This window comes from Mandrillus leucophaeus, unplaced genomic scaffold (assembly GCF_000951045.1).
Source record: "Mandrillus leucophaeus isolate KB7577 unplaced genomic scaffold, Mleu.le_1.0 Scaffold557, whole genome shotgun sequence".
In the NCBI taxonomy this organism is placed as follows: Eukaryota; Metazoa; Chordata; class Mammalia; order Primates; family Cercopithecidae; genus Mandrillus; species Mandrillus leucophaeus.
The window spans coordinates 1,677,814-1,690,262 of record NW_012105997.1 but is presented as its reverse complement, the minus strand read 5'-3'; the positions used below and the strand labels follow the sequence as shown (position 1 = coordinate 1,690,262).

Genomic DNA, 12,449 nt, shown 5'->3' with positions numbered 1-12,449 from the left:
TGCAGGTGAGCCCCCAGCCCGAAGCCCCCCAGGTGGGGTGGACACAGGCTGCATGTCCCCAGTACCCGCAGCTGTGGACAGCAGAGCCTTGTCACTGCCCCGGCCATGGTATTTCCTAGAGTCCCCTCTCTACCTCTCCTTACACACATGCACACACGGCTTCACTTAAGTACATACATGTCATCGTATCATACATAAGATGCATACATGTCATCTTAACATACATGCAGAATGCACTTCAGAGGGAGGAGTTGGGAAACCACTCAAACACACATTTCCATGTGCTTTTGAAGTCATCAAAAATTGCCAGGCAGAGCTCGGAGGAGCACACTCCCGACTTCAAGCTCCTGGGCAGGTTTTGAGAGACTGCCTGGCTGGGCTGCTGTGCCTACACCCGCCCTTTCCCGTTGGCTGGGATTCCTGGCCATATGAGGAGTCCCAGCTGGGATTGTAGCCACGCTGGTCCTGTAGCCTCAGCCTGGCTCCCAAGTCAGGCCCAAAGGCAGAGGGACACCCAGGGCACGTGGGACACCACTTAATCCGCAGATGAAGGCGTGAAACACAGCATTCCTGAGGGCAGATGCACAAATCTGGCCAAGCCCACGGGCCGCCCACTCGCCTGCCTTCTGTGCCTCTGTGGTTCTGATCCTGCTGTACACTTCTACTGGCAGGGACCTTGACACCTGGCAAGGTTCTTTCAAGCAGGAGCTTGGGGTGTTCTATCCTTAGGTGGTGCTAATGTGCTCCTAAAACTGCAGTTCCATTTCTTGTCTCATACCAGTGGTGCCCACCCTTTGTGACTGCCTTTCACCCCCACCCACTGTCCCACCCCTTATAGCTGGCAGAGCTCTCTCCCTGCCTGGACCTCGCCGGGGTGCACTCCTGGCCTGGCCAGTAGGTGGAGCACACACCTCGGTTTTTGGTTTTCCTGGCGCCTTCCAAGTAGTCATTTAGGATAAACTCGAAATGAGTTCCATGGGGCACAAGAGATGCAGAGGTGTACAAGATCCCACCTGTGGGAAGGCAGATGTGGGACTGATCATTGCGGCAGGCCAGAGGCCTTGGAATAAGCCCACACGTGAGATTATGGAGCATGGAGGGCAGCCCGGCGTCTCCGGAAGACCTGCTGGAAGAGGCCGGTCCACCCCACCTCCTCCAGCCCAGTACACCCGGGCTCTCCTACCGGGACCTGGGCTCTGCTCTGGTGGGGTTTGTCAGCAAATGACCATGGTAAATGGAGGTGACTCAAATCGGCCTTGCTGGGAAGTGTCAGTTGACTGTTTCTGCTTGTGAATGTCCTTAAATTGCCCCTCCCTTTCAGCATCACCGACACCCCCGGCACAGTAAGGAGGGGGTATGCCAGGATTACCTCCTCCCTAGACCTGAGCTGGGAGGGTTTGCATTTCTGACAAGTTCCCAGGTGCCAACCATGCTGCTGGTCCAGGGACCACACTTTGAGAACCATTGCCCTACACAAGGAAGAGGGGAAATGGTGACACTTGCTTAAAAACTTGTCACTGGTCCTGACTCATTTTATAAAATATTGCTCTACTGTAATTAGGGAGGTGTTTTAGGAATTTTACGTTTGCTAAATCTTGCTCAGAAGCTAAGCTACATACAAATGATCTAAAAAAAATTCAGTCAAACTGAGATCATTTTCAGCGATTGTTGCTTCAGTGCTGATATGCAGGGGTTGGTTGTCAGCTCTCTGTTTCTCATCCCCAAGTGCAAGTCGGATGATCTGCATTAAGCACTTTTTCTCTGCAGTGCCGGAGCTGGGCGAACAGGTACATTCATAGCTCTCAGCAACATTTTGGAGCGAGTAAAAGCCGAGGGACTTTTAGATGTATTTCAAGCTGTGAAGAGTTTACGACTTCAGAGACCACATATGGTGCAAACCCTGGTAAGAATCTGAATAAGGATGTTACCAGAAGAGTGGAGAATTATTTCATGTTGTATTTGATACATGTTTCATTAAAGGACCTTAAGTACATGGGGGAGGTGGGAAGGTAAAATTCCAGGGAAAAGGGCCAGCTGCAATGTTTCGCAGTAAACCTCTGCAGAGCCCTCCTTCCTTGGGTTCTGTAACTTGGGTGTCTTCTGGGCAAGACCCAGGAGGAGGGGCCTGTCCACCAGTTTCAATGTCTGAGACCACTTGGAGAGACGCACTGAGGATAGGAGCTTTTGTGTCAAAGTGAACCATTCTGCGAGATTCCTGTGTGCACTGAAAAACATACTCTTATCAAGTTCAGAAGCAGCACTGAAATTTAAAATCCTGGTACCTCTCATTTCAATGTTATACTCGTCCATGTGGCTTATTTTCCCTGCCTGGGTCTCACTCAACCTCAGATACTGTCCAGGGGCTGCAGGAATCCCTCTAATGTATGAATACTTTTCCCCGTACATTCGCCTTCATTTCAAGGACTCCTGCTTTCTGGTTTTCAGAAGCGATTCCTCCTCACCAAATACGACTATAGTTCCTGCCACTCACCCAGCGAGTACAATTTTAAAGCCTGTTACAACGCATCCTTTTCCCCAAAGCTTCCCACTTCAGACTTGTCCTCCCTGCCTGCTCACTCTCCACGCTAACAATCCTGGCTCACCCAAGCCCCTGTGCATAGAGAGGAGGGAAGGAGGCCCTTCCACACCCGCCTCACAGCAAAGCACAGCGGGAGTGAGGACACCTGAGCTGAGGGCGGGTCTGTCCATCCACACCCCGATTGGGCTAGAGCGCGGTTCTCCACCCTGACTGCACAGGAGACCCACCTGGGCACGTTTACCGTCTTCCATTGCCCAAGCCGCCCTCAAACCAATTAGGTGGAATCTCTGGGGGTGGGATCCCTATATTGAAAGACACCCCCTACAATGTGGTCTCAAAATGAATACAGGTTTGAGAGCCAGTGGACTAGAAAGCTGGGTGCCTCCTGGGTCCCTCTCCCTCCTAAGTCTCTGCCGTCTGTGCCAGGATGGATACCTGGGTGGCTGAAAAAGATGGGAGAAGCAAGGCACCTAGGGCTCTCCTGCTGGTCCCGGAGCCCTGGCCCCAGCACTGCCAGTCCTTGAGGGCTCTGGGAAGAGGCTGGAGGCCTGATTCATGCCTCCTGGAGGTCACGCCTGCCTCTGATAGTCCACGCTGCAGGAATACACAAACTACAACAGTTTTGCAAGTGGACAAAGTGACAGACCATGCCCAAGAGAGGTTTTAAATCAAAATAACAATAGTAATTAATAAACACTTAACAGGAGTCCCGGTGCAGTGGCTCACGCCCATAATCCCAGAACTTTGGGAGGCCGAGGAGGGCGGATCACTTGATCTCAGAGTTCGAGACCAGCCTGGGCAACATGGTGAAACCCTGTCTGTACTAAACATACAAAAATTAGCTGGGCATGGTGGCACATGCATGTAACTCCAGCTACTTAGGAGGCTGAGGCAGGAGAACTGCTTGAGCCAGGGTGGTGGAGGTTGCAGTGAGCCAAGATCGCGCCACTGCACTCCAGCCTGGGCAGCAGAGTGAGACTCCATCTCAAAAAAAATAAAAAAAATTAATTAATTAAATAAAAAAGACTTAACAAGAACCTCTCAAAAAGAAATCCAGTTTTGAAACTATGAGCCAGACTCTCTGGTTTCTTTCCTGTTGTTAATTTTACGCAGGATTCCCCAGGCAGTGCAAGTGGCTTTCGTCCTGCCTGCCCAGCCACCTCAGTATGAAAGAGACAGCAGGTGTCCCTGCAGAGATTCGGCTTCCACTGTCCTCCAGATTCACAGCTGGACTCCCTCGGGGCTCTGTGAACTTGGACAAGCTCCTTCCACTTTCTGGGCTTCAGTTCCTTTCTGTGGAAAATAGGGGTGATGGTGTGTTAGAATGGTTAGGTGGTGTGTTAGAATCACTGTGTGAAATTTGCTTTAAGTACATCAGGGGCTCTACTAGTGCCTGGCCTCTGGGACGTGCCCAGCGACCTGTAGCAAAGACCATTTCTCTAAGCAGCAGCATACAGCGTTTCCCTAGTCTTTTTGGGGACTCACAGCTCTCATTAATCTGCCTGGTCTGGTCAATATATTCTATTTTCGAGACCATCTAGCCTCCAGGTGTCCTCCCGTCTCAGCTCTGCTCTTCCTGACCCCAGCTTGCCCCTCCATGCTCCCTGACTGGGAAGCTGCCCTCAGATGTTGTGTGGCTGTCACCCGTGCTCTCTTGCCTGGTAACAGCTTGACAGAGCACTTTGCAACCTGACTTTTAGAGTCAGGGTCTAGTCCAATGCCCAGCCCATGGTGAGGGCTCCAGAGCAAGTGGTGAATCAGCAAACGAATGAGGGAGAAGTGAGTCACTAAATAACCGTCAGGTGTTGGGTGCAGTGCCACCAGGTGCCTTACAGACGTCTTTCTCATTTCATTTCACCAGCTGCTTGCCCTTGTGCCTGCTTCTGTTCACAAGGAGTGTTCTGCAGGCACCTCCAGTTAGGACGGTTGAGAAGCCTGCCCAAGATTTTCAAGTATTAAGTGTCAGAATGAGATTCAAACTCTATCTGACTCCAGAAGGGAAGGGCTTAACTAGTACTCTATGCTGCCAGACCTCACATTTGGCAGGGATATTTTGGCAAAAAAAACACAGGCGCAAAAACATCTTTGAATAAAGAGATGATGGCTGACATGCAGGTTGATTTAGCCCTGCAGGTGGGCACAGTGGCCCCAGAACCAGTTTCCAATTGCTGAGCACTCAGGGAAGACTTGCTTCCAGCATCCTAGGTAGGCTTTGGTTGGAACTGACATTCCAAAGGCCGCAAGTACATCTGTTTTCCTGGAGTCTGTGGCTTGACCAGAAATGTCTGTCTGTGACCTGAGGTGTGGCTTGTATCATCCCAGCACACTCCAAAGTACACTTCGTCCATCACTGGCCCCAGTCACTTGTACTCAAGACAACATGGGATGGTCAGCAGTTAGCTGCTGTGTTTGCTATGAAAACAGAATAATTAGTGATCATCTCCATTTCCATCCCAGACTGAGCCAGCTTTGATATTCAGTCGATGTTGTTTTAAGTTGATATTCGGTTGATGTTGCTTTAAGTTGGAAAAGTCGATGTTGCTTTAAGCTGTTTGCCTCTTTAAAGAGAGCCTGTATATTTATTGAGAATTCCTTCTAGGAATTCAATTCCTTTTCCTTCTGAAGGCTGGGTGATCAGCTGCGTGTCTTAGGAGCCAGAAGTGAGGACCCTACAATCTGGTCTTGGCTCCTCCAACAACTTCATGCAAATTTAGGAGCAAAGTTTCAGGCTCACCTTTTCCTTCTCTGGAAAACCCAGGTCCTTCCCATCCTGGCCAGACCGGGACTCAGGAAGGGCTAAGCTAGCTGTTTGGCGTCTTTCCATCCAAAAGCATCTAGATATTTGTTCACCGTGTGCTAAGAAGAGCCCAAGTCGAATGTGTTGGAAAGAAGCAGGGAGGTGCTGAGGACAGCTCTTGGCCTCTCCAGTTTCCCAAGCCCCTATCCCAGCCCCAAGCTCAAATATCTCACCCAGGGGTCTGGGAGGACCAGCCTATATGTAAAACAATGTCCTTCTTGTATAGTAAATTTAGGCTTTAAAATAATCTAGATGTGCATTTTATTTAACTTTTATAGATTACTTTCTTACTTTATGAAATTTATCTGGCAATGTTAGTACTCTGATTTTTTTTTTTTTTTTCTCTTTCTCTCTTTTTTTGAGACAGGGTCTCACTCTGTTACTTAGGCTGGAGTGCAGAGGTGCAGTGGCACAATCTTGGCTCACCGCAATCTGCCTCCTGGGCTCAAGGAATCCTCCCATCTCGGCTTCCCGAGTAGCTGGGACTATGGGTGTGCATCACTATGCCCAGCTAATTTTTCTATCTTTTTTGATAGAGATGGGGTTTCACCATGTTGCCCAGGCTGGTCTGAACCTCCTGGGCTCAAGTGATCCTCCTGCCTCAGGCTCTGAAAGTGCTAATATTACAGACGTTGAGTCATTGCACCTGGCCTGGTTCTTTTTTTTTTTTTCAATTCAAAAATAGTTGTTTTCCAGTTTCAATGTGAAAGCTACAGACATTTTACTCAGTCCATTAAATACACTAACTTGAAATGTTAATATACTAACTGACACATTCGATGTAGGAACATAGCTTTATTTGGAATTCTGTATGTGCCTAAAAACCAATTATGATGTGCATAAAGGTATATGGTATTTTAATGAATAGTCACACTTATTGATGCCTTGTTTTTGACTATCTCTCCTGATTAAATCAAATATATTTTTGGGAATAACATTTTAATGTGTCCTTGTTTGTCTTTTCAGGAACAGTATGAATTCTGCTACAAAGTGGTACAAGATTTTATTGATATATTTTCTGATTATGCTAATTTCAAATGAAGATTCCTGCCTTAAAATATTTTTTAATTTAATGGTCAGTATATTTTGTAAAAATCATGTTAATTTATTTCATAGTTGACATTAATATCTTCCCTAATTTCTCTGTATATATTTTGTTATGCCTTAAAGGCCACCTGCTATAAAGTTGTTAAATCTTAAATATGCTTTTTAAAAATTGGAATAATGTATTAAGGTCAAATAATATCTCATAAAATATATATTTCTGCTAATATTAGTAAATATATTAATTTTTCATTAGATTCATATGGTTTAATTTCACACATTCAACACCTTTAAATGTTGTAATCTTAATATGCGAAGTGTGCCCCCGCAAGATAGTAAACACAAAGCTCATATTAAGAAAACAGTTGAGGACTCAGAAGTCAGTTAAAAATGCACTTTCCTAACACTGATTTCACAACCCCGAACAGCAGCATTTTTGGAAAGCAACCTGTTCGTGATGATACAATGTAAATGGGGACTTCTGTAAAGTTCTCAGTTCCGGCCCATGTGGTTTATCTTTACATTTTAAAGATGAAAAAATCTTTACAACCTGGATCCAGGTCTAAAACACACTAGAGTAGCCGGCGACTATAAGTAATATTTAAAAATGCTGTGTCTACACCATCAAGACTGTGTCTACACCATCTTGGCTGGATGAGAAGAGATGTAAATGCCGGGTGGTCCCATGGACCCGTGGCCTTGGGTACAACAAAACCAGCCATCAGAGTTGCACCCCGAAGCACCACCTGCTGTCCAGCTGCCTGTCTGGCCCAGACAACCCTCAGAAAATCAAACCAGCTGCCTCTCCCATTCTCCCCTCCCATTCTGCCACAGCAGCCTGTGCTGCTCCAGTGCTATGCCTGGAGGCTCAACATGAAATGTCCCATCCAAATGTTCAGATGAACTGAGCATCTTACACACGTAATACAGAGGAGCACACATTGGGATAGAAACAGTAGAATAACCACAGGCAATTAAACTTTAAATTTTCTGAGCAACATTTTGGTATTTAAACATTTCTTGTAAAAAGCTAAGATTGTTTGTAAGAAAAGAATCCCTAAAATCTAGATTTATACCATTTTTTTTAAGTCCCCCCTTTCAATGTTTAATAAAAGAAAAAGAGAAATCCTTAATCTAAAAGCTAAATTATTTTTGAATGGAAATACTACTGAGACCATTGACCCTGGATAACAGTAACGATCCCATTGCCAGATAAGATTGGCTGATGGGGGAAAAAAAAAGAATGGGTGTGAATGTACCAACGTTGAATTTTATAGCAGTTATCTTTCTATGGCCATTAGGTACCTAGCAGATGAGCACAATATAAACAAAGAGATATCTGGCCTACCTTACTACTAAAAGCATTTAACACGTGCATTTTTGGTACGTTTTTTGTTTCCTAAAAGCTATATAAAGGCCTTATTTGACATTTTCACTGATAACTGATCGCACCCTCGTGTTGCAGTGTTCGTCCCTATTCATTGATGGTGTGTGCAAATGCAACCCAGGACACATTATTGTTCCATAATAGGCTCACAGGGAATCAAGCTTCTCGCCCACTCCATGACTCCGAGCCCCATCCAAGGGCAAGACTTGGTGCCCAGCTGGAAGGACGAAAGCGCACTTCGTGACCGCCATCCTCACCAGCTGCACGCCCGGGCTGCACACTGCTGAATGTGCTCTTCTCTCCTTCTCTGTACAATGATTCAGCATCTCGGTGGAAGAGGAAAATGGAGCTTTTTGAGGTTCACCAGGTCCCTTTTGTTTTCATCGTTAAAATTCCAAACCCAAAGCCTTTTTTTGACTGAAGGAGAAGAGAGGGAAGTAAGTTTCTGTTCAGCACCTGAACCTAGAAACAGAGCCAGCTTGCTACAATGAAGGGGACATTTCTCTGGTCATATTTGAGAGTTTGAAGTCAAAGTAGAGGGGCACAGGCTTTGGTTCATGTCTAGGAGCTCTCTGTCAGAATCCTTGAAGCCCTTTAATGGTCTAACCGGCATCTCTTGTATCAAGAAGTACCTTTAAGGTAGACCTTTTCAGGGTGCCCTCAGGAAAGGGCCCTGCTCACGTTTTATCCTGTCCCCTTAGAGCAACCCCAGGTGTCCGCTGCAGGGGTTCTGCCTGTTCCCAAACCTTTTCCATCCCAGGAACAAAGGAGAAGCCACTTTCCCCGGGACAAAGGACTCTCCGTTCCGCTGTCCGTCCGGGGCAGCATTCCCCTTTAGAGGGGAAGTCATTACAGTCTCATGGCCTCTACCAAGGTCCCAGTTCACGCAATCTCCTGGGCCTTAGGGCAACTCACACTGGGGGAATCAACCCCTGGGGGACTCAGTATCTTCTCCGTGCAACCTGGAAAGTTCATCTCTTCTTTCCTTCGGTCAAAGAAAGTCCATTGTACATAACAAAACAGCCCCGAACAGCCCAGTGCCGACACCGTTGTTCCTTTCACATTTTCCTTTGTTGCATGCAGTTGGGTTCAAATGCCAAATAGTGATTAGAAGACGACCATTCTGATCTGTGTGTGATCTGGTCACTGTGTGACTGCCTTTATGGTTTCTCTCCATGTGCTATACGAGTGAAGAATGCATACCGGTGTTTCAAAAGGTATTTTTACGTGTTTTTAAACACTTTTTAAAATGAGCCTGACACCTGTGTTTCAGCATTTGGAGACATACCCATGTTATTCTTTTAAGTGTATGATTACGGATACTTTTTCGTTTGTTTGTTTAACCAAGTTGTGTTTAATTTATGTGCAATCTTTATAATATATGTATGTTATTACAGTTTCAACTATCATATTTTCTTTGATTACATTTATAATTTGATCTTGCTCTGATTATAATGCCAGTGAATGTTGCTGAATTCTTTGTATATGCAAATTGCAAGATTTAAACCATTCTGATGCGAGGATAAACCTTTACTTTGACTACCAGCCTGTGTCTTTTCCTTCAGATCTCTTACTTTTATTCCTGTGCAAAAAAAAAAAAAAATTGCCTGCTATAAGATGGGGTTTGCTGTTGTGGGCCCTTTTGTTACTGGTTTCTCCCTATGAGTCTGTGGGTCCCAATGTCCCATCCTAGACAAGCAGCGTCCACTCTGCTGTGGATGTGGTCTTGGCCCTTCCCCTGGGGTAAGCAGACCTGAACATATGAAGGTGCAGGCACAGCTGGACACAGTGGGGAGGGGCAGAGGGATCCAAGGAAAAGGAAGTATGGAAGAGGCATAAAGTAAGTCACCAACTGGGCATTCACCAGGGGCCAATGAACCCAAATAGCACTGCCTGAGACCAGTGCCTCAGAAGGAGCTGAGGTCTGCAAAAGTGCACTTGCCAGACCAGCCTCAAAAGCAGCTCCTATCAACAGAAACACACAGATAGGACACTGAGTGCTGAGGGACCTCAGGAGAGACAGGCAGGTTGCCAATGGCACCAATGAGTGTGTGTGTCTCAGCAAGCCACTCAGAGGAGCATTCCTGAGACCACACTGGGAACTCCACTCTGCAGAGATGCTCCAGGGGTCTCCCCACATCTCATGTATGAAGGAGCAGGATGCTGGAGCGCTGACCCACAGCTCTCATCCACCAGGTGAAAGGTTGGTTCCAGGGCTGCCAGCTCCCTGGCACATGCATGCCCCACTTGTGGGCCTACTGTTGCCAAAATCAGAGGATCGCCCAGGGACAGTGACACACAACATCCAGGCATCTGCTGTGGTCACCAAGCTCCCAAGCTTGGCCTCTAATGGCTTGCATATTGGGCGTGGCAGCTGTGTGTCAGTGAGGAGCAATGTTCATCCCAGGGGGGCCTCGGGCCATCTGCTGGGTTGCTGGGAGGGCAGCTCCAGGGCTCAAGACAGCCATGCCCCAGCCAGATCTCACACTGCCACCACCACATTCAGTGCCCACAGCTGGTCTCCCACTTGGCCCAGGGTCTAACAGAGCCAACTGCCTCTTGTCTCAAAGGATGGGGCAATACCAGCAATATAGGGAGACATGTTTGTTACAAACATTCAAATCAAACAAATACACCAAGAGCATTTAGCCCGTTTCCTGACTCCTCTCCCCATCTCATTCCATTGATAACTTTGGAGTACATCTCCAGACAACACTCTGCAATTTAAATCTGTATAGTTCCAGAAACATATACATTGTTTGCTTTTATGAACAACAGTCAAACTCCTGGTATATCATCAAATCCACGACTACCATTGTCAAAATCACTTTATGTTCTGCTAAGAAAGCAAGAATACTGCCATTTATTCCTGTAAGATCCCACCAATTTTGTGATAATCCTGATGTTAAGGAGGTTAATATGTGAAAGCACTGTATGTTACAAGTGACTAAATCTGCCACATATGGGCAGTTTTGCAGATGGCCCTCTTTGGTCAACATCCTGCCTGGCCATGTCAGCACTTAGAGCTACCTACTTCTGTGTAATGGCTGCTTGGCATTCCACAGTATAAATATAATGAAGTCTGTAGAGTCACCTCCACCTCCCCAGTGACAGACATTAACTTGTTTCCACACTGCAATTCTATAATTCAATTGTATAATGAATACTCCTGCATTTGTGTATGTTTGCTAATGTGCAGACTAGTTCTATGGGAGAATTCCCTAGAAGTGAAGTTTCCAGGTCAAAGGGCATGCACATTTTAAATTTAAGTAGAAAACACCAAATTGTCACTTCCAAAGGATCTTCCCAGGCACCAACTCACCAACAGGGCATGATGGCGTTGTCTCCCTAGAAGTCACTCACCCAGGACATTAGCAAACCTTTTAGTTTTTGCACACCCGAGAGGCAAAAAAAAAATCAGACTTCATGTGAATTTGCATGTCTCAGAGTTCTATTGGGTTGAGCATGTTTTCATACATGCGTTATTTATGTTTCATCAGTGAAGCACCATTCAGAGTTTCATCCATTTTCCTCATTGTGCCAATTGAGTTTTCCTTGTTGGTTTATTGTCAATCTTTTATTATTATTATTATCTTGTTTATTGTCAGTCTGTTGAAAACACAGGTACTAACCCTTTGTTTTTCCTATTATAACTGTGCCCCTTCTGTTCCTTTATCAGAGCGTCTCTGACAGCTGTTTAATGTACTTGCCAGGAAGCAGCACCAAGTAATGCACCGACACTGTCACCCAGCATGTTGTGGCAACATCCTAGTCTCATCTCAAATAAGACTCTGGGCTTCTTCCAGGGATCACACCAAGTTTCAAGAAACACTTCACAGGATCAGGTTCCCCTCCAGAATTCTAGGCTAAAGGAGCCCATCTGTGCCTTAGAAACCAAAACCTGTTTCCCTCTTGCATATGGACCAGCAGCCTTTGCTATAAGCACTCAGAGGCCCCGGCAGAGGCTGGACCGAGGTGTGAGCTTCACATTTGGCTCTGCTCTGGATGCTGAGGTTACATGACAGTGCCCTCCTTCTGAAAGTAACACATCCCCACTCCATCCAGAAAAGCCCCATGGATGAAAGTTATGTCATCCTGATGTGGCTGCGTTGCCACCTGCAGGAGTGTCTGCCAATGACCGTGCACCTGGAGGTTTGTGTCACCGAGCGGCCAGCATGTGGCTGAGGTGTGGGGTTGCCCCTCTTTTCCCAACCACTGAATCCTGTCCGAGGTTGCCTAGAGCATCCTGCCCTCACTAATAGCCCTTTCCTGAGCAAAACCTCCCTCAAAGATGCAAACGGACACCATTCAGAACAGAGGCCAACAAACACAACAGCGGTTCTTTGGGGCCCTTTTGTGGTGAGCACTAATGCTGTGATTAGAGAGGATATCTGAATGAGCACGGAAAATCCCAGTGGTTTTTTAGTAATCACTATTAAGATGAAAGCATAAGCACATTATAACAATTAGCCCAGAACGACTATGATAGTAACAATCAACATATTCACTTCATTCCTCTTTTCTTATTTTCAAAATATGTATTTTAGGTTTAAAAAGTGAGCCATATACACAAATAGTTCTCATTCCATGAGCACCTATGTGCTGGGCCCTTTATATGGGTATTATCTGTACAATATCCTCTCAAGGGCTGAGAAACAGAGGCTTCCAGAGGATATGAAACT

The 12,449-nt window shown here is 46.2% G+C and overlaps 1 protein-coding gene across 2 annotated transcripts in view; it reads left to right on the top strand.

The window, feature by feature from the left end:
- Nucleotides 1–9,312, top strand: part of PTPRE (protein tyrosine phosphatase, receptor type, E) — a 99,594-nt gene extending 90,282 nt beyond the window's left edge. The window contains exons 19-21 of one of the 2 annotated variants that reach the window (XM_011998120.1): nucleotides 1,768–1,903; nucleotides 6,303–6,411; nucleotides 8,528–8,557. In XM_011998120.1, the coding sequence (XP_011853510.1) occupies nucleotides 1,768–1,903; nucleotides 6,303–6,377 (211 nt within the window). In that variant the 3' untranslated portion in view covers nucleotides 6,378–6,411; nucleotides 8,528–8,557. Of the gene's footprint in view, nucleotides 1–1,767; nucleotides 1,904–6,302 lie in introns of both variants that reach the window. The other variant, XM_011998121.1, reaches the window with a different exon arrangement.
- The last annotated feature ends 3,137 nt before the right edge of the window (nucleotides 9,313–12,449 follow it).